Source organism: Notolabrus celidotus, chromosome 4, assembly GCF_009762535.1.
Source record: "Notolabrus celidotus isolate fNotCel1 chromosome 4, fNotCel1.pri, whole genome shotgun sequence".
Classification (NCBI taxonomy): domain Eukaryota; kingdom Metazoa; phylum Chordata; class Actinopteri; order Labriformes; family Labridae; genus Notolabrus; species Notolabrus celidotus.
In genome coordinates, this window is record NC_048275.1 from 21,569,819 (window position 1) to 21,595,148 (window position 25,330).

At 38.1% G+C, this 25,330-nt stretch overlaps 3 protein-coding genes across 3 annotated transcripts; 1 reads left to right on the forward strand and 2 right to left on the reverse strand.

Moving 5' to 3' along the window:
• Positions 1 to 506: 506 nt before the first annotated feature.
• Positions 507 to 3,975, reverse strand: c1d (C1D nuclear receptor corepressor). Its single transcript, XM_034682496.1, has 5 exons — positions 3,842 to 3,975; positions 3,465 to 3,608; positions 1,920 to 1,986; positions 1,394 to 1,449; positions 507 to 1,303 (listed from the first exon to the last, which is right to left on the reverse strand). Exons 2-5 carry the CDS (start codon positions 3,600 to 3,602, stop codon positions 1,097 to 1,099), a joined length of 468 nt encoding a protein of 155 aa, XP_034538387.1. The 5' UTR covers positions 3,603 to 3,608; positions 3,842 to 3,975; the 3' UTR covers positions 507 to 1,096.
• A 1,545-nt stretch (positions 3,976 to 5,520) lies between these two features.
• LOC117811311 lies at positions 5,521 to 19,691 on the forward strand. Its single transcript, XM_034681511.1, has 20 exons — positions 5,521 to 5,833; positions 5,927 to 6,134; positions 6,340 to 6,506; positions 6,748 to 6,878; positions 7,446 to 7,612; positions 8,314 to 8,399; positions 8,711 to 8,791; positions 9,350 to 9,464; positions 11,701 to 11,876; positions 12,307 to 12,528; positions 13,064 to 13,266; positions 14,475 to 14,597; positions 14,916 to 15,053; positions 15,267 to 15,516; positions 15,634 to 15,835; positions 15,955 to 16,204; positions 17,727 to 17,854; positions 18,130 to 18,284; positions 18,401 to 18,623; positions 18,876 to 19,691. Exons 1-20 carry the CDS (start codon positions 5,675 to 5,677, stop codon positions 19,013 to 19,015), a joined length of 3,324 nt encoding a protein of 1,107 aa, XP_034537402.1. The 5' UTR covers positions 5,521 to 5,674; the 3' UTR covers positions 19,016 to 19,691.
• Positions 19,217 to 25,280, reverse strand: wdr92 (WD repeat domain 92). The gene is made up of 8 exons (XM_034681513.1): positions 24,980 to 25,280; positions 23,802 to 23,902; positions 23,501 to 23,631; positions 23,290 to 23,391; positions 22,977 to 23,092; positions 22,400 to 22,534; positions 20,129 to 20,226; positions 19,217 to 19,989 (listed from the first exon to the last, which is right to left on the reverse strand). The coding sequence occupies exons 1-8, from the start codon at positions 25,163 to 25,165 to the stop codon at positions 19,782 to 19,784; spliced, it is 1,077 nt and encodes a 358-aa protein (XP_034537404.1). The 5' UTR covers positions 25,166 to 25,280; the 3' UTR covers positions 19,217 to 19,781.
• Positions 25,281 to 25,330: the final 50 nt, after the last annotated feature.

Here is a 25,330-nt window from a genome sequence, read left to right on the forward strand (position 1 = left end):
TTATTTTTATTTATTTTTTTGTCTATTTGACTAACTGATCATTACCTTATCATTTGTAACTATTCTGTGGCTGTTTTTTCTGTATGTCAATTGTCGTGCTTTTGTATTTTGTCATGAGTGTTGTTGTTCTATAAAAAGACCATTGAAAGAAAAAAAAAAGTAATCTACAACTCTCATGTACACAAGACTATTATTATATAGAAGTATTTTGTGATAATGACGTCTCTGAGTGGAATTTTGCAACTTAACTGTTGGATGATTTGTTCTGCCTCAAAAGGCCATGACAGTCTATTAGAGTGAGCTTGCACAACATGCCAAACTCAATCAACCAGCTGTGAATTATCCCGTATTCATTTGATCCTGCTGTGTCAGAATGAAAAAGAATGAAAAAGGTCTACAGTGGAGAATTGAAAGCTTCATTGAAAAGATTTACATTAGAATTTAATGAATGACTTGTACCAGATGCAATAAAATGTAAGAAAGGATAAAAAATAGTAACTCTCACACCTTTTCTAGTATGTTTTTTATGCAGAAGATAATTATGTACCCAAGCCAACTTTTTCAATACAATGTTTAACAGAAGGCACATGTGTAAAAACCTGCAAACTGGAAACAAAAAACATGATTCATAGAATCATTTTCAAAATACAGACAAAACTCTTACTCATTTAACTAAAAAAAATGATCCGTGCAAATCAAACACTACCTTACCTGGTTTGACCCTCACTCGACTAAATAACACTGTCATTTTACTGTTTTTGGAACAAAAATCTCAGCAGTAAACTCACTTTAAAAAAAATCGAGTCATATCAATGTGCTGTCAACGTGTGAAGTTTGTGAAGGAGGGAAACAAGTCTTCTGTTTTTTCTAAATAAAAACATTGTATGACTGCTTTGGGGATTAAAGTCATCACAAATCTGACAGGCTGTTTTGACAGGTAAGCAACCCAAATATATGGCAAAGTGTATTTTAATGTATTGCTCATGTTGTCCTGTATGAAGAAATATTGTTGCCTTGAGAGTGAAACATGATTATTGCAGTCTTCAAGAGTAGTACAAAATGCCAAGTAACCAGACTGTGCAGCCCACCCTTTACCTCAGCTCTGCTTTGGACGCTTTGTCTGTGGGCTGTCAGATGATCTGTCAGCTGCTTTCTTGGGTGCTACTTTTTTTCTTGAGTCTTTTTCATCTGGTTCATAGAGAGCATTCCTGAGAAAGCGTGCAGCAGCTCCCTTATCCAGACGAGCAGCTTTCTTCTTGTCTGTGATCTCTTTCACTCTGTTCATGTAAGTCCTTATTCGCTCCTAAAGAACAAAGAACAGATAGATGATTAAAACAACGCTCTTAAATATAGAAATACAATTTTAAAGATAATAAGGAATAATCATACATACCAACTCCTGCTTTATTCCATGTTCTCTTGGATTTACTCCTTTTGTAACCAAGTACACTGCAAACAAAAACAGCATCCCAGATTAAGAAAGTTGTTTGGGCAGTCATTAAAAACCAAGAAAAGTTTTAACATTGTCTGATAAGTTAAATGGAAACTATATGACTAACAGTAAATGGAGAATGGTAGAAATCAATAATGAAACACATTTTTTACAGTATTTTAAAAATCTGAGATCACACAATGTAATCTGTGAGGTTAAATATGATACAGGACTAATTTGAATTTCTCACCAAAAATTAGCAGTGCTTTAGGTTTATTCTTGACTATCATCAAACACACCCCTGTCTGGCAACCCCCAACATGCCAAGACAACACTACTGATATTATAGAGTCTGTTGTGTTGAAAATCAGGGGCATGGTCAAAATCATTCAAATATCATGGTTAGTTTTATCAGCTATTCTACTTCCATCTAGCGTTAATCAAATAAACAAAGTTGTCGACGTGAAACCAGAAAAAAAACACTTACTCCAGAATAATGAATTCAGTGTGTAGGCTGACATCAGATCGAGCTTGGCTTGATCCAGAGGGTCCAGCTGTGAATAAAACGATTTTGCTTAATTCCCACTGATTTTCTAAAAATGATCAAACTCATTAACTGCAAAGAATGTCATGACTGGAGAGGAGGGGGACCCTGTCTCCTTCCAATTGTGAGGTAATATCCAAAATATTGAAATTATTTGACCTTGTAGATTTTAAAACTGCCCAAATTGTGTATGAGGCAAGGGAAAGTGTACTGCCAGGAAAGATTCAAAGATTGTTCTTTGAAAGAGAGGGGGGTTATAACTTAAGAGGAAAGTTAAGGTTAAAGATGGTGAGTGTTCGGACCACAAGGAGAAGTTTTTGTATTTCAATCTGTGGTGTGAAACTTTGGAACAGTCTCAATATGAAGCTATAATCCAGTTCAAGAATAGGTATAAAGAAAGGATTTTCATGAGGTACAAGGAGGAAGACAAGTGTTGAGAATCACGAGGGGTTTACTTTTGATTGTCGGTGTAAATATGAAGATTTGATGTGTGGGAGTGCACCAGTATAATGCCATAAAATAGTGAATAAAGGGTTGGATTAGATAAGTTTTAATTTCTTCCTACTCCTTTTTGCACATGTAAAGTAAAATGTTTTAGTACTTGCTAATGGAACTGTTTAATTTTGTTTCTTTTGTATAACCATTTCTTTTTTTCTACTTCTATGTTTTTTCTATTTTACTTTTACATGATTGAAATAAAGACATCAAATCAAATCAAAGAGGCCTCAGTTCAAGGCAAATCTTGACATGGTAGGCATTTGTTTGTAGTAAATAATAATCTATGCAGTTGTTATGTTCTGTGCAGAAGCACTATGTCTCATGTGGGTAAGGCAAGTTGCTTTGATTCCTTTAACCTATTTCTTCGTGTTAACACAAAAAACAATCAAACATGTTGATATCACAGGTAACATTTTGTCACATGAAATATCATGTAATGTGATTTTGTTCTTCTTTGTGTGGTATCATTACTCTATGCCTTGTCATTCAACTTTTTATTGCATTTTTTCAGTATTTCTTTGTTCCCCACAAGTTAACAAATTATATATAAGTTTTACAAAACCAACAAAGAGAAAAACACAAAAAATGATATTAAATAAATAAATCATAATAATAAACTGTACAAACAAAAAAGAAGATAAAAATAAGAAAACAAGGTAAATAGACAGAGTGTAAATAAATAGAAAAAAAGAGAGCATTCCTATTCCTCTTGGTGATGTTTAGAGTGAGTACATGTATAGTATTTAATGTCACAATATTACTTTTCATAATCATACATGACTTTCATTAGAAATAGAGGGCAGATTAATTGCACATCAAATACCAACATAGTCACCTTCTCCAATCATTTGCAGATAAGGACCCCATATAAATCTGAATACTTCAGTGTTATTATTCATTCTGTAGGTAAGCTGTTCAGCAGGTGGAATTTTAAAGTATGTGCTTCCTGTTCTAGTGTACGCATAATGTCCACTGTTAACCATCTGTTACCTTTTGCAGGAGCTCGTTCCTGGGCATCGACATGAGCTTCTCCAACATGGTCTGAACAGACGAAACTGAAGAATTGAAACCTGTCAGCTGCTCGTCAATCTCGTGTGGGTAGTCCTCTGCCCCGATTTCCCCTGCCATGTCTCCCTGTGAAAGAGTGATCGCAGCACAGTGTTATAAAGCTCTCTGACAACAGAACTAGAAAGTAGATGTAAACAAGCTTCAATTCAAAAGTGTCAAGAAAAGCCAGGGAGCTAAGATAGTATGCACACACTGCAAACAATCCAAGAGGAGAACGTTACATGCCTCGAAATAAGATGAAAATAACTAGATAATCTTTGAACAAAACTCAATATTACATTAAGGAAATACTTGCTCACCTCAAAGTGAATTTGGCGTTTTTGGCAGTAGTTTTTTGACTCTAATGTTCTTGTTTCAGCACCCACACTGAACACGCTTCAGCTAACAGGAAGTGACGTTGCATGTGCTTCTTCTTCGGATTATTATTTATCTGCTGCACTCTACTGCCATCTGCCGTTTGGGGGTCTTAGAGGAGTCGCTGCTGGTAGCACTTCAACTTAAACTTGTATATTACTTATAACTTGATAAAAACTGAATCTGTTGAATACTTCCCAGTATAATACAAACGTTTAAATCTGTCTTTTCTTCATAGAAAACAATAGGTCAAGAAGCCGTAAAAAATCTTCAATTTAAAGCACTAAAAACCCAAGAGCTGAACCCTGAAAACTGTCCCCTTAAAAAGTCAGCTGGTGAGGAAGCTAATCAGCCAGACTCCCATCAGCACTGATCCAAAACACAACAGAATTAAACTCATCATTAAGCACTCCAAATCTGTATTTAGAAACAAAGTAGAATGAATTGTTATTTGACTCTAAACCGTGATTATAAATTGTCTGAATATCTGTACAGTGTCAGAGATACAGAACAAAGACGCATCCTGACCAAATACAGGCTGAGTGACCACCAGCTAGCTATAGAGACAGGGAGATACAGGCAGGCATGGCTGCCCAGAGAGGAGCGTCTATGTGCTCACTGCTCTAGAGGGGACATAGAGACAGGGATGCACTTCCTCCTCCACTGTAGCAAGCTCTCTTTACAAAGAGATTCCCACTACGGGGAAATCACTAAAATGGTAACAAACTTCCCAACATTAACCCCAGAAGAGAAACTGTAAACCATAATATTTTATTTTAAGTGAAGGTTTTAATGAACATACCGCATCAAGTGAGGACATTGAGATATGCTGTATGGGTGACACCATAATTAATGCATATAAAATATGTAATGTATAAAATACGTAATGTATATGGTATGTAATGTATATATATTATGTATATGATATGTAATGTATATGATATGTAATGTATATGATATGTAATGTATATATTTAATGTATATAATATGTAATGTATACAATATGTAATTTGTATATATGTAATGTATATAATATGTAATGTATATTTATGTAATGTATCTATGTTATGTATACATATGTAATGTATACATATGTAATGTATATGTAATGCATATACATATGTAATGTATACAATATGTAATGTATATAATATGTTATGTATATATATGTTATGCATATATATATATATATATATACATATCATATACATATATATATATGTAATGTATATATGTAATGTATATATATATACATATCATATACATATATATATATGTAATGTATATATGTAATGTATATAATATTTAATGTATATAATATGTAATGTATATATGTTATTATATAAATGTACTGTATATACTGTATATGTAATGTATATATATGTCATGTATATATATGTAATGTATATATAATATGTATATAATATGTAATGTATATGATATGTTATGTATATAATATGTAATGTATATGTAATGTATGTATCTTATGTGCTTTGGCAACATGTCTTTGTTCATACCAATAAAGCAAATTGAATTGACATCAGTTTCTTCTCAGTTAAAATATGCATGTTAATTACCTTACAGTTAGCGAGTTAGTCTAGTGTTAGTACCTCAGGAGTGTTCACGTGTCCATGGAAACCCTGGGCGTCAGTGCGGTTAAATGAAGCCCAGTATACAGTCTATGTGATCGACCGGGTCTGCCAGACAGTTTAAATGCGTTTAGGTTTTGGACCGCACACAGTCAGTAAATGAACCCAGCTCGAAAGGAGACTTGAGTCATGGACAACTGTGATTTGGAGACGCTCTCTGTCTCCGGGGGGAAGCTCCAACCATCGTTCACACCAGAAGTTACAGACTACAAAGTGACAGTGGAGAGCCATGTCAGCAAAGTGACCCTGGACCTGACCACGAGTGACTGCGGGGCTTCATATAGTGTTGTAAGTCTTTCCTGCAAGATACTGTTTGATAGTTTATGACTTCTTATGACATATAATACCCTCCCCCCTTTTTTCATTTACACTGTGTTTCAGCTCTCTGGTGACGGTTCTAGCACCATTAAACTGAGTGATGGGATGAACAGAGTAGAGATCGAGGTGGTGGCTGAAGATGGTACCATGAAGACATACGGTGTGGAAATCGACAGGCTATCTGCAAAGATTGCAAAACTCAGTAGTCTGGCCTTGGAAGGAGATATTATACTGCAACCTGCTTTTTGTACAAGCATCTGTGAATACAACTGTGAGTATAAAGGCTTTCAAAGAGACAATAGCCTGACTGAGTTGCTGTAAACTGAGTGAATAAAATGATTCTGTATCGGGATAAATACTGCACACCCATGTCTTATTTTATGAGCTGCATATTAGCATTAGATTGTAAAAAAATCTGTTTATTTTTATTTTTTTCTTGATCCCTGTTGCCTCCTCTGGACCTTTTTTTTTTGCAGGTGATGTTCCCTTTTACTGTGCTGCAGTGACTGTGCTTGCTAAGGTGCCAGACAAAAATATAAAAGTTACAGTGAATGGAGAAAACAACTCTCAACCAGTACCTCTGAATGTTGGAGAGACAGTGGTGGAGATCTCAGTCTGTTCAGCAGATGGCAGTAATTCACAGGTATAGTGAGAAAGTGTGTGGCGGGCACCCTGATGTGCTCCAAGGCTTTGTGTATTTAATCATCACAATAGATTATATCACACCATATAAGATTTCCAGTCAACTATGTGTGGACTTAAAAAGGTGACTTAAACAGCTTTACATTTAGCGTAAGTCAGAGTGGAGATGTTTGTGTCACTTAAGTCTTAATAATGCTGTGTTACACAGGTTAACTAAACATAACACCCCATAACATTCCCAGGTGTACACAGTGTTGGTGATTCGAGAGCTAATTCCCACGGCCGTGACCTTCAGTGATGAGAAAGAGCAGCTGGACTATGAATGCTCAGTATCTCTGACTGCTTTTTATAGACCTGTATCCATCAACAACAGGTAAATCTTACAAAGGGTGGCATTAAGATTGAGAAAATATTATCTGTTGTGCCAACAGATTGAAGTTTTAACATAATCATGATCATTATAAAATATTTTATTCTTAAGCGAGGGTTTTCACAGTTCATAAAATTGTAAAAATTTAAATCTAGCATAAAAATCAATTGCTTTTTTAAATTGTAGCAATTGCTGGGGCGCTGGTAGCCTAGCGGCCTAAGCGCCCCACATACAGAGGCTACAGTCCTCGTCGCAGGGGTTGCTGGTTTGATTCCCAGCCGGTCAATCATCTCCTGCATTTCGTCCCCTGCTCTATACTCCCCACATTTCCTGTCTCTCTTCAGCTGTCCTATCAAATAAAGGCAAAAAAGCCAAAAATATAACTTAAAAAAATTGATAATAATAACTATAGCAATTGCCGTTAAAATGTTCAGACTTTGTGTTTGTTTAACATATCTTTAAGAAAGCCTTAACAATGCATAACCTCAGTGTCATAGACTCTTATAGTACCTTGTTAGATTAGTTCTCTAAAGTTGTCAATATCACACAGCTTCTCCTCTCAATTCGCAGTGATCCAAAGCATATCTTTTCGAGGCCTTATATTGAGATGCTGGCACGGCGATCAAAAGTTGACCCACTCAGTGCTTGTCCTCTGGGAGAAGGCTGGAAGGTTGTTGAACTGGACCTTGATAAGAAGATGTCTGCTGCTCTGGTCAAGTGTTGCTTTACTTACAGAGGTGAGACTTGGGATCCTCCTTAAAATGGATTTGTGTAAAGCAGAGCTACCGCCGAGGCAAAGCTTGTATTGGTAGAGATAAAGGTCAATCGGTAGAATAGAAGAACCACTCTTATATAAAAAAGACGGCTTTCTAACATCCAAGACCATGAATGTCACATGGCAAGACAGTAAGAAAGAAGCTACTGCCATGACATGTCTCCTGTCAGTGTATCTTTCTAGCACTGTAAATGCTTACACAGTTAACTTGCACTCAGAGTAAAGACTTCTTTTACTTCACCGTTGACATTTTTCAATATGAACTGAATTCTTTCTGCCACCAAGAATTGCTTCTCAACTTCACCATCAATGTGCTAGATACACTCTGCCTTACCTCTCTCAGCAGTCCTGATTACACTCCCTTTACTATCATGTAACACGATGACACTGTAGACAACTATTATGTGGCTGTAATGAGAGGGATAGTATTACTTAACTAAGGCTTCATGTATCTAGCTGTTGTGTGTGTTTTATGTCAGGCCTCTTTGAATACAGCAGGATTCGCTTACCTGGTCAAATGAGTACAGTTGTTCTTGAGATTTTAACTGTACATAAAAGTGGCATCAGACATCATTCAATATGGGTCATCACTGCTATATTATATTCTTCACTGTCCACTTCTACTCTTTGATATTTGTTTCCTATTCTTTTTTTCTAACAAAGGATGCAACAGTGTGATGAAACTGTCCGAGCTGGGGTCACACTGCCTGGACTGTCCTCACAGGCCCACAGGGGACCTGAATGCAAAGGTCAGTGTTAAAGATTTAAGAGTGCCAGAATCACTGCTATCGACCTTGGCTCTGCTCATCCTTTATTCACAAGACAGCGCTCCCATCACACTGACTAAGTGCTGGTCCAGTTTGCACAGTAAAGTATACGACGTTTGTGCATGTGAGGTGGTAACACAATTTAGAGTGCGTAAGGCAGTAATTTGTGTGATTGTGAGCAACTACATTTAATTATACAGTGATAAAAACATAACCCAGTCTTTTAATAAGCTCTGGTCTTTTATTGATTGACCTGATTCATATATTTCCTCTGTGCTAATGTTCATTTACAGGATGTCACAGAGACACGTTGGTATAAGAAGCACTTTGCATCATCCAGTTGTTTGGAGGTAGAGACCAAACATACTTTGAAGGTAACACCTTTATTTTACTTGACATAATGTTGTAAGTCTGAAGTTGAACTGCATTTCATACACATGCTAGAATTATTTTCTTATATGAAAATTTAAGAAACCCAAGTCAAAAGCCTCTGGTCTCTTTCCCGCATGCCAATCCCCCACTCTCTCCCGGTTTCCTACACTATCCACTGTCTTCTCCTCTATAAATAAAGGTGTAAAAGCCCCCCCCCCCCCCCCCCCCCCCCCCCCCCCACACACACACACACACACACACACACACACACACACACACACACACACACACACACACACACACACACACACACACACACACACACACAGCCCAAAAAAAGAAACCCAACTCAAAGCCACTGTTATCTTTATCATTATAAACAGGAATTCTACTGTACTGGTAGATACCCATATCCCACCTGGCGTTACATGATGACACACAGTGTAAAGATGTCATGTGGGGATAACATAAATATCACATAATACTTTGAGATCATATTTGCTGTATTGATTCGCCTGTTGCACTTTTTTATAAATAGTTATTTTCTTTGTCTTGTAAAGTTGCGTAACTGGGAGGAAAGACTACAAATGACAGCAGGAGAAGACAACGTGGAGAAACTGTGTATCTTAGCCCAGGATTACATGAAACTCTACCGGCAGAACTTACCAAAACCAGGTGTGTGGCGCTTCGCAAACCAAGAGTGTAGGACCAGAAATGAAGAAGAATTGTAACAGTGATAACAACTATTTTGTCCAACTTTAATCTTCAATGCAATCCCTACCTTTAACTTTCTCCTCCTCCTCTATCCTCATAAGAAATCACTATTCCCATTACATTAAAGTTCAGAACATATTACAGGGGAAGGTACCAAGATGGAAGCCTTTTTCGATTAAACTCACTATTCAATTCTTGGCAGCAATGCTTCTTTGGCTGTTTTGATTACTATAGTTTGACAGAAAGTATTGGGACCTCTGTTTGATATCAAACTTCTAGTTCAATACCAACATTCTGGTGAGTATTTAAATGCTCCTTTTGCTAGTATCCAGAAGAGTAGTTTCTCTTGCCCATAGCAGCTCAGCTTCAGCCATTAAAAAATACATGAAAATTGGCGAGTTTGCGGTCTCCTCTGGAGCCTCTTCCTCTATCTGATGCACCAGGCACTCATGTTACCCCTCATCCTTCTGCAGCTACTTGTGCCCTGCTAATTGTTTGATGACTCTGCCAAGTGACACATGAGACTGCTTCCAGAGGACTGAATGAAAGTCACTGGAACCAAACTGAATAGTAACACCAGAGAGTGAATCAGAGAGAAGAAGAGTTGATATCAGATACAAGTGATTATCATTTCCCAAATAAGAAGCATTTTCTGTGTTACTTAATTCATTAAGAGGGTGTGATTAATACTAATAGGCCAACAGAACATCTTCATAGGCTGAGACCATTTGTTTGAATTAAATGCAAATTACTTAAATTGAGTAACAAAGAAAAGATGGTAGTGATAATTAAGTAAAATGTTTTGTATACTTTCTTGAATGAAAAAACTCTGACATCAGTGCACTGTGATAGATACAGAGCTTTCTGCCAAAGGAAGCTGCACTCGATGAATATTTCATGCACAGAGCAATCATTTGTAACTGTAAGAGAGTCATTTAGTCATCATTATGCAGTTAATTGTGGTGGTTTTCAGTGAAGCAGAAACACTTTTCAAACAGCAGTGGCACAGTTTCAAAGTAAAAAAATATGAGAGCTGTACACAGGAGGGAGAGATGGAAGTGTTAAGGTTGCTGTTTGTTTCTGATTTCCTCTGATTGTCACTTTGTGACCTGTACCAGTAAATCTATATGTACTTTGTAACCTACATATATATGGTGATGAAATACTCAATCTTTTTTTATTTATTTTTACTATTATTTACTTCTTATTATGTGACATTTTCAGCAAAGTTTTTGCAGCATATAGCAAACCAGTAGAGCTAAACTGTTACTACAAGGTTGACTCTTTGTATTCATAACATTTCGTGTCCATAGCCTAATGTTACTGTCCGAGTCTGACATCTCATTTATTGTACTTCTGAAAAAATCTTTGTGATCTAAATAATTCAAGGCTTTCTAAAACAGACAAGTGAATCGTGTATCTGTTTTATTTAACAATAAAGCATTGCTCTTAGTTTAATGGCATATAATACGGAATTAAAACTTCTGAAATTGGCTCTTAACCCTCCTGTTCTGTTGCGGGTCAAATTGATCCTTTTAAAAGTCTATTTTAGGCAACATATGCCTTCCAAACCAGCCAAATGCAGCATAAAAATCTGGGCCGTATGTGACAGAGGAGAAAAAATTCATGATGTATAATAAAATAAAATAAAATCTATGTCATGTAAAACTATTGTATTTGTATTTAGGGCTTTCCAATGTACATCAAAAAAAAAAATTAACATAATTTTTTATGAAAAACAAGTGAGTTATCCTCATTGAACCATGATCTGTGAGAATTAAAGGACACCAAATGGACTAAATCTTGATTTAAATGGTTAGTAATGGAGTTAAAATTAGATTTTAAAAATGTGTATTGGGATTTTTTGGGGTTCTAACACTTTTAGATAGTTGAATATGCCCCGGGTCAAATTGACCCATGAACATTATTGCTGTTCCAGAGAAACGAACATAACAGGAGGTTTAAATTGCTAATAATGTTAATCAGACAGCCATGGTTACCTACTATCAGTAAAGGCTTTAATTCTTTGTAGTATGCATAAACCTAAACCTGTTGTTTCCTAGTAAAAGCAGGACTTCTCTGTGTTGTTTTCAGCTCCATGTTGATGCATATCCTCTACAAACATGTGAAGTCTAATCTTGTTGTTTATCATCTATATACCATATACCACTCTGTTCATTGTACTGTGTCTCCACAGGGGATATTTTGCAGTATGAGGAAGGTCAGTCTCCTCTGCATAGCCTGGAGCAGGCTGCTGTTCACTATGCATCAGCTATCAGACTCAGCTCCAGAGATCCAAGGCTCCACTTTCTGCTAGGGGTCGTTCTGGAGGAGCAGCACCGTGCTAAAGGAATATACGGCCTCCAGAAGAAGGTTGTGGCAAAGGAGGAAATATGAGCTCTGAAATATGATTTTGTGAGGTTTTCATGTAGATAAACACACATGACTGAAAAACCTCTTAATCCTTTTCTTAAGGGTCATTTCTTGTTTTGATTCTTTTCAACACTTAAACTATCTAACAAACTCAGTACCATACAGTTTATACACTAAAGGTGGCCTTTAAGGATCTTTAGAGAAAAATCTGGTAGTTAAGTATTAAGATGATGAGCACTGGAACACACACTCTGTTAGCCACTATTTTCATCCATATCACACATTAGCATAACTGAAATATGAAGGAAATATCAGCATAGTAATGCAATAAATGGACCATGGTCATCACCTTAGTAACAGTAAATAATTTCAAATTACTTTAATTGTGAAAGCAACCCATTCTCTCCTGTTTTCATTCTTTCATCTCCAGACTGACAGAGGCAGGGATGAATTAAGCGATGCCAAATCAACAGCACGTCAGGAGGACATACTGGCCGTCTGCAAGCTCCATGGTTTCCTGGGCACACCAACAGTCCAGAACCAGCTGCAGGCTTTGGATAAAGAGTACCAGCATCTCAGAGAGCAGGGCCAGTCCAGCAAAGCAGACTATGTCCAGACACTCTACATCTGGCTCTCAAAGAAAATTGGAAAAGTAACTTCTAAAAAATCTGCAAGGGGGATTTTTTTTTATCAGATGTATGAAATAGGGATAAGAAAAAGAATAAAAGGCCAGTATAGATGTCTCTGCAGATGCTCTACCTACTGTAGAAACCTACTGTATGTCTAAATAGATTGGATGTGGAACTACCCTTTTTGTAAACTGCTTACAAAAGGACTAACTGTCCTTAGTCTTAACACAGTTTTACAAAGACAGTCTGTACTCGTCATACCTCGAAGGGTCAAACCAAATCCAATTAGTCAATTTTAATCATTTTGCAAATAGAGAGGAATTTTTAACCGCAGATTATCATTCTATTTTTGCTATCAATAGCTCAGTGACCTCTTTCAGAATAAAGCACTACAATTGTCACAGGTCAGGTTACTGTAAGAAACTTGAATTGTGTGTTCATCTTATGTCTTATCTTTCTGTTAAATTTGTGAATTAGTTAGTAGTATTTTTCTGATAAAAAAAAAAGCAAAAATAAATCATTGTACTTTCTTTAAACTCGTTCCCCATCTTGTTGAAGGAAAGCGGTGCAGCAGTGCGAGATGAAGAAAGTTGTCTTCACCAAGCCCTGATGAAGTACCTGGATGCCTGGTATCTGAGTCCTGACAGCTGGGAGTATAACCTGCATGTAGGGAGGCTGCTGCTGTTGCAGGGGAGGAGCAGGGAGGCTCTACAGCACCTGCAAAGCAGCCTAGCACTGCGTCTGCTGCATCCTGCACTTAGGTTAGGTCATTTTTATTACTATTTTTTTTTTTTTTTTTTGTATTTATTAGTTTATTTGGCAGGGGCCATGCAAAACCAAAACTTTCAAGCCAGAGTTAGCTAATTTCCATCTGTGGTAGGAAGATGTAAAAGAATGTACAATACAAATGATAAAAAACATACTAGCATTTAAAACAATACATAGGCTACTCAACAACAGACCATCACTAATAAAAGCACATTTAAAATTGCGTTTCATTGTCTCTAGTTTGATGCATTGAGATGACCACGATTGTTTTTCCTTGAGCCATAATTTCAGTTTACTTTTAAAAACACTGAGGCTTGTACAGTCTCTTATGTGAGTGGGGATTGAGTTCCATTTTCCTGCTGCTCTGACTGAAAATGCAGACTGTCCAAATGCAGTTTTCCTAAGTTTAGCTGAACAGTGTCATCTTGCTGATGCCCTGGTCTCCCTAAGATTGTTCCTGCAGAGTAACACACATTGTTTAAGTGGTGGTGGGGCCTGATCATGAATTAGTTTATACTTCAGACACATATCTGCATAACAAAGAAAACTGTCAAAGGTCATTAAGTTATATTTCGTAATGATTTTACAGTGGTGGTAGTTCCTTGTTTTTTTTATCCAGAGTTTTCAGTGATTGTTTGTAGAGGGTGTATAATGGTTTTAGAGTGGTTGCTCCCGCCTGAGACCAGCTTGTGACACAATAAGATAAATGAGAACAAATCATTGAGTGCATGTACAGTTTCGCAGCGGCCAAAGGTAACTGATGCCTGACATGTCTGAAGTTCAAAAGGCTTGCTCTAACATTTATGCAGACTTTTTTTTTACATGTTTCTTAAAATTTAGATTGGAGTAATTTGTTATGCCCAGAAACTTGAAATGTGCCCAGAAACTTGAAATGTAGATGTGCTGTTGGTCACAGAAGTGGATATGATATGTTAAAATGATACAAGGTTGTTTTATAAGAATCTTTCTGCACTTTCTTCTAAAAAATGTGTAAAATTGTGAAATAATGAAGAACAACATCTTTAAATAACCTTTTAACCTGCTCTTCAAATGTCCAACCTGGCTATCGCCCATGTGTGACAGCATATCATTATAACAGGGTTAAAAAGTCAACAGCAGGGATAGTGTATCAACACAGGTGAGATGAGGCCTGGAGGGGGTAACGGGTTAAACTGAATCTTAATTATTTCAATTTTTCCAGATTCTTCACAGGGTTGGCTCTGCTGCAGCAGGAACAGAAAGCATCTGAGGACACAGAGAAGGAGGCCGCTCTGTTCTTACAGCAAGGACTGGAGCACTTTGTCAGCCAGCGATACAGCAAGGGGTGTGTGTGTGTGTGTGTGTGTGTGTGTGTGTGTGTGTGTGTGTGTGTGTGTGTGTGGAGGTGGATGCGTTCAGCTAGAAAGTGCAGGTTATGGCAGAATCAGTAATGTACCTGGATGTTCTGTTTAACAGGATAGTTCATGAAAAAAGTTTTCGTCCGCAGATATGCTCTGATATTTCACATGCTGTATCATGCTTACAGCACTTACATATCTCAAAGTCCAAAACAGAGTTAGAAGTAGAACTTGGCTTGTCTCGTGTGATTTCAGCTTGCTCATCATTGGTGGTTTTTCCTATGATTTCTTCATTTCTATTACAGCTGGGTGGAACAGGATCCCTCAGACCCTCTCTCCAGCCTCAGCACACAGTTTCTGAGAGGCCTTCTCACTCTTGGTCATCTGCGGCAGAAAACCACATTTCCTGAAAAGGCCATGAGTGCAGAACAGGTCTATCACATGTATGTTTAAGATTTGAAAGACTGTTTTATTGGTGATATAACCAATGTATTTGTCCGTTTGAAATATCTTCCAATAAGCTGTCTAACTCATCTAAAATCTGAACGTGTGATTCAAAAAAGAGTCCACATTTTCACACCAGTATGACCCAGTTAAAGTCTTGAGCACTACACTGAAACGCTGTGTCTTCTTCTCTCTGTGCTGGAATGCTTCAGTGTAGCAGTGTTGGCTGCCCAGAGTGTGAGTCAGTGTGTGTGTCGTGGCGAGGCGAGCGGGCAGCTGGAGTGGGTGCTCCTGGACTCTCACTTTGCCCTGCTGCAGGGACTGATCCAGCAGGGTGAGGCCCAAGCCAGAGCTGGCATCCAAAGGCAATCCCTGGTGGCGAAGAGATGCCAGGCCCTCACTGCTCTCATACGTCTCACTTCTATCGCCCCCTGCCAGGAGTTGCTCGACATGCAGGAGAAGGTAAAACAGAAAATGTTATATTTTGATAGTGCTTTTTAGTTCGCTTTTTTCCTGTTTGGAAAGTTTACAGTACCACAAAACAGAGTTTAGGTCTGCCTCCTATGCTGTTGTGTACAGGCATGCCAGCTAGCAGTAGTGACCACACCGCGGGACAGCCACGCCCTGTGTCTCTTGGGTCTTGCACAGCTGGCTCAATATGACAACAACCTACATTCTGACAGCTCCAAAGAAGCTCTAACTGATGCCTGCCTCAGCTTCCAGGCCAGCATTGATTTAGAACACAAGACTCAGAGTGGGGAGGCAACTGAACAGCTTAGCAGTGAGTCTTTTTAGAGCACTTTCTGCATTTCATTGCACCTCAAAATAATAGCTGGCTAGCAGAGAATTATGTAGGTGTGGGTAATCTTTTAACTTCTCAACCATCTTCTGTTTTATCAGAACAAAAGTGGTGGCAGGACCGACAAGAGGCTGAAACCAAGAGAGCTGCCAAGCAATCCATCACCCAACCAACAGGAGTGAAGGGGCCTTCTGACATCAGTGTGGCAAAGAGTACAGCCAAGCGGGGCAGGGGAGGGCCGGGTCCAGGGCGAATGGCAGCAGCTGTGAACAAAGCTCCTGCTCCCACACCTCTAGCCCCCATAAGAGGAGGGAAAGGTGCTCGGCCTCTAGTAAAAGCCCCTGCAGCCAGGTGATGCATGCTGGTAGCCTAAAACAAGCCAACCTGTTTTGTGGTTGTTGCTGCATGCTTTTAGAATTAATTAATTCATGGATACTTTCCTGTAGAGGCTTAGATCATAGTTCAACCAGCTCCACTGGAACAAAATGTTGGTTTGTTTGTAAGCAGAAGCAGCAGAATTGTTTGAATATGTAACAGTTTGAGGGCTATGCTAAAATGTGCATGGTGTATTAAGTCCAGACCAAAAGACTGCTAATTTAGTTTTGGGAGATTTTTGTTAACAACCCATGCATGTATAACTAGATAGCAAAACTTACAAATTAACACATGATAACAATGGGATTTTTTGAGCGCTCATTCGTCCTCATTCAAAACAACAAGAACATTCCCAGAGGAAAATTTTACTGCTCAAGGATTTCTCTTCAAAGTCTCTGGAGACAAAATTGAGATTCTCACTTCAGCCTCATTCAAGTTTCAAATTGTTCTCATTCATTTCTCATTAGTTTCTCCTAAAATTCACTAGGAGAAATAGTTGAGACCATGACATGAGTCTTATTTGAGAGATCTCATTAATGGCTAATTTTCTTCTCTTTTTTAATTATTTTTTGGGCCTTTTTGCCTTTATTTGACAGGACAGCTGAAGAGAGACAGGAAATGTGGGGAGTAGTGAGCGGGGGAACACATGCAGGAAATGGTCGACCGGCCGGGAATCAAACCGGCGACCCCTGTGACGAGGACTGTAGCCTCTGCATGGGGGCACTTAGACTGCTAGGCCACCAGCGTCCAAAAGAATCCATCCCTTTAATTGTAATAATCTGGCTAAATCTGGTCAGCCCTTTTGCGGCCCATATTTTAAATAAATTGTCTGTCATACCTGTATGAAATCTCTATCTTTTGCAATTTCTCTCAAACACACTAAATCTTTCTGAAGTTGTTTTGTTTCAAACAGACTTGTAAAGGGATGAACATATTGTGAAGTCAAAGAAGAGATCATTTGACATCTAAATAGCTGATCTTGCAAGTGGTTCAAATGTTTTAATGAGAATTGTAAATTTGTTGACAATTACATTGAAATCTTAATTTTGCAGGGCACTATAAATGTTCATGAAAAGATGAGCTCAGGCTCTTTCTTTGCTCCATCTGAGCTCAACACAAAAACAGTCTTACAGAAACAAATGGATGAGGTTAGATTGATACAATTGAGAGAGCTCCCTGATTTCTCCACCTGAGCTCAAAGGGAGTCACAAAACTTGAATAATACCTGAGAATCATTTCAGATTTTGACAAGATGTCCTTTTGAACTGAAAGGGAGACTAAGCTGAGACTTTTTGCAACTTTTTCTGAAGGCAAGAATGAGAAACAGGAGACATAAGCTATAGTCTCATTTTGCTTTCAAACCGATCTCATTGTTGTCTAGGAGACATAAATGAAAAACTTTTCAGATCTCCTATCTAAATTTATTTCCTATGGGTTCCTCTCTCTCCGACTTTGTGATTGATTTCTCAGCTTTTGTATTACACTTTCTCTCCTGTAGGGGGAGATCTGGAGCAGTAACCAAACCTGATAGATCAGCTAAACCTCCCACCAACTGTACCAAACCCCAGATCCCCACCAGCAAGTCTAAACAGGACTCTCCCCCCAGTACTGCTGAGACTGCAGAGGGTAAGGCATGACAGAAATATTCAGAGTGACATGCAGAGTCAGGAGAATAACTTTACCCTCATGGTTTTTGACAGGTTATGCAGAAGACAATGTATTTTTGAATATTAGTGTTCCACAGTTGTCCAAGTGAGTTGTGAGTGAAATTTTATCTTGGAGTCTTTTTTTTAAAAAGGAACAATGATGTCATTTAAGGCCTCATATTAACACAGCATGAGAGAACATAATTAACAGTCTTTATTTTTCATTGTCAAAGAGGTGGTTAATTTGTGTTTCAGAGCCTGTGGTTGCAAACACAGTGAGTGGGTCCAATCCAGTGAACCGCAGATCTCACATCTCTCGCCTTGGTCTGGCCCGTGCTCTCTCACGGTCTTCAGATACCCATGACCAGGCAAAGCAGCACTATCAGGAGGTTATTTCCACAGCACCAGAGGTCAGTTTAATGACTGTTGTTTATCCTGCAGGATAAATGGTTATCAAAGCATATTGGTTATTAAGTACTCCCAGTTGATGTCTAAATAAGAAGTGGTTTGTGAATGAACTCTTTAGGTCCATGAAGCCTACATTGAGCTTGTACAGCTGCTGGAGCCATCAGACCATCAGGCTTCAGTGGAGGTTTACTGCAGATTCCCTCTAAAGTCGGTGGCTGAGCAAAGCTTCGATGACGCCTTCATCACAGGAGAGATCGTACGCTTGCTAATGTCGATGGAGCAGTTTGACCACCCGCACCTGGAACCAAGCCTCATAGCATACGGCAAAGTCATGGGCCTAAGTGAGAACCGTTCCTTTTTTTTTTAAATACTTCAGACATTAGACATTATTAGTCTCCAAAGATGTACAAACTCAGCAGTGGTAGAACATTTTATTGAAGTTCTTGTCACAAGTTATTTACCTTAAAGTTTAATCAAATCGGCAATACCAAAAGCAACTAAAACCTTTTGTTTTTTATATTTCAAACTGACAAGCTTTTATGTTAATGTGATGGCAGTTGTACTCATGTGGTAATCTGTGTCTATGTTTGTAGGTTGCATAGAGAAATACATCGACATCTTGGATGAAAAAGGCCTGACAAAGCTGCTGAAGAGTGTGTACGCAAAGATCAATGACCGACAGGAGGACGATCAGGACCTGCAGGACTTCTTCAGGTTAAAATGCTGGATATGAAATGTTTGTAATCCTTTGACAAATACCTGTATTTATCTTTCTGAATCCCAGAGTGAGTCAGAGTTTGCTTCTGTATACCGAAGACATACATCTTTGGACTTTAACTGATGACACATTCTGTGTGTTCATGGATAGATATCTGGGATTCCCAGACACCTGATATTGTAAATATGCCATTCTTGATGAGAAAGACGCAGAACGTTGTTTTTCATTTTCTCCAAAGGCATATTTAATTTGAAACAGACAGTTCTCAATAAAAATGATGTATCAAAACCAGAGTTCACCAAAAGTGCAACAAAAACAGGTGTTCCAATAAGCATGTAAGAAAATGGAAATAGGTAAAGAAATGAAATCTGGCTTTCTTAATCAAAGCCAGAGGCTGGATCAGTCATTTCTTTATGTGTATTAATGTGTTATAGGGTCTTTCTTTGCATCACTGTACCATACTCTCTGCATGGATCGTCCCAGCTTCATATATTACTCAGATACCATTTAACTTAACTACAACAACAGATCTCATCCTTTATTTGACTTAAATTGATTTCTGTTAAAATACGTCTAAAGATGACTATCAAATTTACAAAAGCTGGACAGACAGCTGCCAAACCCTACATCAGGAAGTTGTCAAATGTTCTAATAAAGACACCCCAACACCACAAAAGGGCAGTGAATTATACACTATTGGTGCATCTCTGCAGTTGTGTCTCATTTCTCCTTAGGCTGCACAGATCTTCTTCATCGACAGTCTTTGTTGTGGTCTACTTTTTCACACCGTGTTCAGTTTGGTGACAATGAGCACCCGAACAGACTGGTCGAAGCCCGAACACACACACAGGCCCTGCTTGTCGGGGCTCCAGTCCAGGCTGGCAATTGGCTGAGTAGACACAGTGACATTCTGTAAGAGGTTGACGGAGCCAGCTTCACCCACATCCATGCCATCTGAGTCCTTTTTGCTTCTTTGAGCGGGATACTCGCTGAGAATGACACAGAAGATATTTACATCAGTTTGTAGTTAATGAAGAAATGGTGTTGTTAAAAAGCAGCCATCGTGATGAGCACTTGTGTATCCTGAAACTTGACAAGAATTGCTTTACTTAAATATGTATAACTTACTATTTCCATAGATGTAGGTTGCCTGCTCCTCCAGCAGTCATAAAGATATCTCTGTTTTGGGGCAAATGCTTCACCTGCCAGATGGTGGACTTGTGAGCCTGAAAAAAGACAGTGATCATTTAAATTCTTACATGTTCCTGTTGAACAATGTTTATCCAACCACTGTTTACTGTTAGCCGAACTGCACTGATAAAATACCAAAGCTTTTCACTCACACACGAAGAACATAAGTTATTTTAAATGCTTAAGTCTTGTTTCCAGAAACAATGTGTTTAACCCTCCAGTTATGTTCATTTCTCTGAAACAGCAATCATGTTCTGGGTCAATTTGACCCTGGGCATATTCAATTATCCAAAAGTGTCAGAAACCAAAAAATCCTAATACACATCTTTTTAAATATATTTTAACTCCATTACTAACCATTTAAATCAAGATTTAGTCCATTGTTGTTCTTTAATTCTCACAGATCATGGTTCAATGAGGATAGCTCACTTGTTTTTCATTCAAATTAATGTTAACTTTTTTAAATGAACATTGGAAAGCTCTTAATATAAATACAATAGTTTTACATGACATTGATTTTTGTTTATTTTGTTTTAAATTTTGAATTTTTTTTTTTTATGAAGTGATGTTGATAAATTAACTCGACTCCTCCTCTGTCACGTGCTGCCCAGATTTTTATGCTGCATTTAGCTGGTTTGGAAGGCATATATTGCCTAATATAGACTTTAAAAAGGGTCAATTTGACCCACAACATAACAGGAGGGTCAAGCCACACATACATTAACTAACAATAAGAGACTATAAAAAGATAAAAGGATATAATTGTTAACCAAAACAGCAGATGGTGCATACAGGATCCACAAGCCAGCTGCCCTAAAAACTAATTGTCAATTTCATCTGCAAATTTGACATGTATACTATGTTAATAAATAAATAAACAAACGCTATAACGATTTGTGTCTAGATGTGTCTGTATGACTTTTAACCCTCCTGTCTCACGGAGAGATACCGCAGGTCTTTTCTTACTGCAGTGGTCAGACTCTATAATCAATAATATACATATATATATATGTGTGTGTGTGTGTGTGTGTGTGTGTGTGTGTGTGTGTGTGTGTGTGATTTTAAGATATGCTTATCTTTTACCTCTTTAATTTTAATTGCTAATAACTTTTAAATATTTGTTCATTTATAGGTTCTTGTTTGCTTTATATATTTCTTTTGCACTTTGTCTACTCTGTTACTGTAACAGTTGAATTTCCCGGTGTGGGACGAGTAAAGGAATCTCTTATCTTATCTTATCTTATCTTATGTTGCAGGTCAAATTGACCCATTCTAAAGTTCAAAAATGTAAAAATCAATTAGTGTGAACAACATATAAAATGAAAATGGTTCATTTCACACATTTGCAACACCCCCTGCATGTTTATACCACATACTGATCATGGGACAATTATACCCAGCAGTCCAAGTGGAGGTGAAAAGTGGTCAGAAGTGTCAATTACTAATTGTTCTTTGCAACTGTGTGACATATTTCACCCCAATCACTTTCCAATGTACATAAAAAAGTTTTAACATTATTTTTTTATAAAAAAACGAGTGAATTGTCCTCATTGAACTATGATCTGGGAGAGTTCAAGAACACCAATGCACTTAATATTGATTTAAATGGTTAGTAATGGAGTTAATAATGAAATCTAAAAAATGTTTCTTGGGATTTTTGGGGGTTCTGACACTTTTGAATCATTAAATATGCCCCGGGTCAAGCTGACCCAGGAACATCATTGTTGTTCCTGAGAAAGAACATAAAAGGAGGGTTAAAAATCTTATTTGGACCAAAATATCTGCCAAATTCTTACAACACATAGTGGAATACACCGATGTGCCACTTGTTGATTACTCAGAAAAACAGGAACAATTTTTGAAAGCCGAGGCCTCTAATCTTATAGACCCAGCAAACACTTGGCAAACTTCCTTTGATGCACATTGAAGTGTGTTTTTCTGGGATTTCTCAACGCATAGGCACACCTCTCTGTCCTTCTAAGCCCAGTGTAATCTTTGGCGGGTGTCACAAAACCTCAAAAAATGTTAGACAAACACAACCCAAACACTTCCAGCTGTGAAAATGGTCAGAAAAAGGTGCGCCCCCCATTTCCTTCTCTACCATACAAATTTAAAAATAACAATAACAATAATAACCTCCTGACATTTTTCCCGTACATAGGAGCCAAATACCCGTCTGGCTTCTACCGCCCATTCCATGTCAATTACCTTTTCGGAAACAGAGGCGAAGCCCTTGGTGGGGTGCTGGGTTCTCATGTCAAAAACATGGAATTTTCCCTCCAGTGAGGTGGCGACCAGCTTGTTCATGTTGATGTCTTTCCTGTCAAACTCCACAGCGCATACCTGGCCATGATGTCAGAAAAAATAACAGTCACTCCCAGACACTTTCATATGACATGGCTTCACACACACACTGTTTCCCACGTTGTAGAATGTGTTGAAATGGACATAATGACCCCAGGCTAGTTCAGCTACATTCACATGGTGATAACTAATAATGACAGTGGCAGAATCAGCACAATGCTTTTGTATGATGTGTGAGGACATTATGTAAAGTCTACATGGAGCTGGGAAGTCATTTTGAGCTCTGTCTCTACAGCTGAGTGGATTAAATCTCTGTCAGTTTTAATTTTCCATTTTCCTCAGAAATGTTGCTAATGTTATTGCTGCAGTGCCATACTGGCTACATGAAATATTAAACATCAACAACTCAACAAAAGTCACACCACAGAGCCACAGGAGCTATAATAACCACTTGTTTAAGCATAAGAAGTGTCAAGCTCACCCCATTTTTTATGTTGGTTTCCCACCGTAGAGACATATTCCTCAGGTCAAAGAGTTTGATGTCCCCGTTGTCGTAGCCAGCACACACACAGCGGTCCTGATCATTGAAGGCATGACCTGAAAGGAGAGGGTCGAAAGGAAAATAAAAAACACTGTCACGGCAGAGTTAAGAAGGGTATAGAAAGCATTGATAATCTGTGCTCATATTATGAAGATGTCCCCATGTATATTTGGAAGAATGTGTCTAAAAGTGTTCTGGTTCTGTTTCTATAACAGTCACTGTAACTTTAAAAAGCTTAAAATATTTGACACACCAAATGCGACAGTCCAGCAGTCCCTCTTGGTTTCTCCTTCCACTGGCTCCATGTTGGCCACAGGTGAATCCTTCTGTCTTGGATCCCACACCTTTACTGTCCCTGTAACGCCAGAGGGGATGTATGCGTAATCCAACTTCTTGCTAGTCCTTATCATCTTTAAGCCATTGTTTTGAAAAGGTTTTCAAAAAGAAAGCTTTAATATTTTTACCATCTCTGCTTCCAGTTACTATCTCAGGTGCGCCATCGCCAATCCCAAGACCACCAACTGCATCGAGGCTGTTCACAATCTCTTTATGGGCCCTTACAGAGTACACTGGCACTTCTGGCATCTCCAGATTCCTAGGAATGAACCCAGTAGACCATAAAACATTTCCCATTGGGAGGGTAACAGCCAGGTATTACTTTAAGCACATGAGGTGGTTTGTGATGAAAGCCTTTGTGTTTACTCTAACACCACGACTGACAAGACACAAATGGTGATCTATCAATGGTGGATGTTGATTACATACCATATATTGAGATTTCCTTCAAAATCCCCTGTTGCTATGTGTCTTTGTTGAAGAGAAGTGGCCCCAAATGTCCCACACTTTATGGGTTTGGGTTTCTCCACCTGAAATAGGAGAGGAAAAGGAGAATGCAACAAGTAGTTAAACAGTACAATTGAAGGAACACAGTAAAATGTCATTTGGTGCAGTGTGTTAATGGAGATCAAGATCAAATGTTTCACAAACATTTGAAATGGTTTTTTTCTAGACCAGTATATTGAAATTATCTGGATATAACAGAACATAAGCCTTCCAACCAAATTTGATTAGCTCAAACCTGAACATTGTTTGGTCCTGTTCCTAAGTCTGTGCAGTGTTAAAGGTTGCAACATTTTGGGTCCTGGTATTGCTGTTAATTAGAGCTCTATTAGGAACACTGGCGCTAAGCAGTTCAAACACTTTAAGCTGTATACTGTTTATTATCAGTGGTTGACAAAGTACACAGCTTTATTACTTAAGCCAAAGTATAGATACTCAAGGTCAAATATTACTCCAATACAAGTGAAAGTTGCTGTCAGATTATTACTTGAGTCAAAGTACTGAAGCACTTGCTTTTAAAAATACTTAAATATTCAAAGTACTCAAAACATTGTATTTTCAAAATACATAAGTGCAGTAAAGAACACATAGGAGTACATTCTGGAGGAAAGGAAATTCATGAACTGACTTCAAAGCAAAAGTAGTGAGAAACTAGAGCATTGATAGAAATGTAGTGGAGTAAAAAGTACAATAATTGTCTTCTGATTATAGTGGAGTAAAAGTAATAAGTTCCCCCCAAAAATAATACTCAAGTAAACTACAGGTACTCAAAAAATGTACTTAAGTACAGTACTCAAGTAAATTTACTTTGTTACTGTCCACCATTGTTTATTAGGAACACTGGAGCTAAGCAGGTCAAATAGTTTAAGCTGTACACTGTTTATTATGAGTAGATAACGTGAGCATGTCCAAAAACTTTTAAATAATGGAAGTCATGTTGTCATCATGTTGCTAGTTACTATGGATACAACCAAGAGAGACCTCTAGACCTCATATTCAAGCTAATTTAGCTAACCATAACACACCGTTTCCATCATGTCATTTAGAGAATGAAGGGGACGAGTAGAGCTAACAAGATAATACAATAATAACGTGTTGTCTACCTCCTTGATAAGTTGAGCCTCCCCGTGCTGCACTTCATAAATTTGCATTACTCCGGTTCCTCTAGGAAAGTTCCCGAGGCAGACAAACTTTGCGCTGCAAGGAATCCATTTAGTGTCAAACACCGTGTAGTTCAAACTCTTCTGGATGTGCGCAATAATCTGAGGCTTTGACAGTGGCGATGACATCTTTGCTGTTGTAAAATATGATTGTAAATCCGGCTGATTTTAGCTTCAACTAAAGTGTGTAATGTTGCTTGCTGCCAAAACAAACTAACCTAGACAGTAGACCCTCCTACCGCCGATCTGAGCGTGAGGCTGTCCTAAGAGATGCCTGACCAAATGTACACATTT

What these genes read in the sequence shown, in the direction of transcription:
- wdr92 (XM_034681513.1), bottom strand. Translation starts at nt 25,165, where the DNA reads ATGTCATCGCCACTGTCAAAGCCTCAGATTATTGCGCACATCCAGAAG. An exon ending in CTGCTGGACTGTCGCATTTG is followed by an intron (nt 23,093 to 23,289) that starts GTGTGTCAAATA and finishes CTCTCCTTTCAG; the next exon opens with GTCATGCCTTCAATGATCAG. An exon ending in AACCTACATCTATGGAAATA is followed by an intron (nt 19,990 to 20,128) that starts GTAAGTTATACA and finishes TGTCATTCTCAG; the next exon opens with CGAGTATCCCGCTCAAAGAA.
- LOC117811311 (XM_034681511.1), top strand. Translation starts at nt 5,675, where the DNA reads ATGGACAACTGTGATTTGGAGACGCTCTCTGTCTCCGGGGGGAAGCTC. An exon ending in GTGTTGCTTTACTTACAGAG is followed by an intron (nt 7,613 to 8,313) that starts GTGAGACTTGGG and finishes TTTCTAACAAAG; the next exon opens with GATGCAACAGTGTGATGAAA. An exon ending in TCTCAAAGAAAATTGGAAAA is followed by an intron (nt 12,529 to 13,063) that starts GTAACTTCTAAA and finishes ATCTTGTTGAAG; the next exon opens with GAAAGCGGTGCAGCAGTGCG.
- c1d (XM_034682496.1), bottom strand. Translation starts at nt 3,602, where the DNA reads ATGGCAGGGGAAATCGGGGCAGAGGACTACCCACACGAGATTGACGAG. An exon ending in GGAACGAGCTCCTGCAAAAG is followed by an intron (nt 1,987 to 3,464) that starts GTAACAGATGGT and finishes TTTTATTCACAG; the next exon opens with CTGGACCCTCTGGATCAAGC. An exon ending in ACTGAATTCATTATTCTGGA is followed by an intron (nt 1,450 to 1,919) that starts GTAAGTGTTTTT and finishes TTTTGTTTGCAG; the next exon opens with TGTACTTGGTTACAAAAGGA.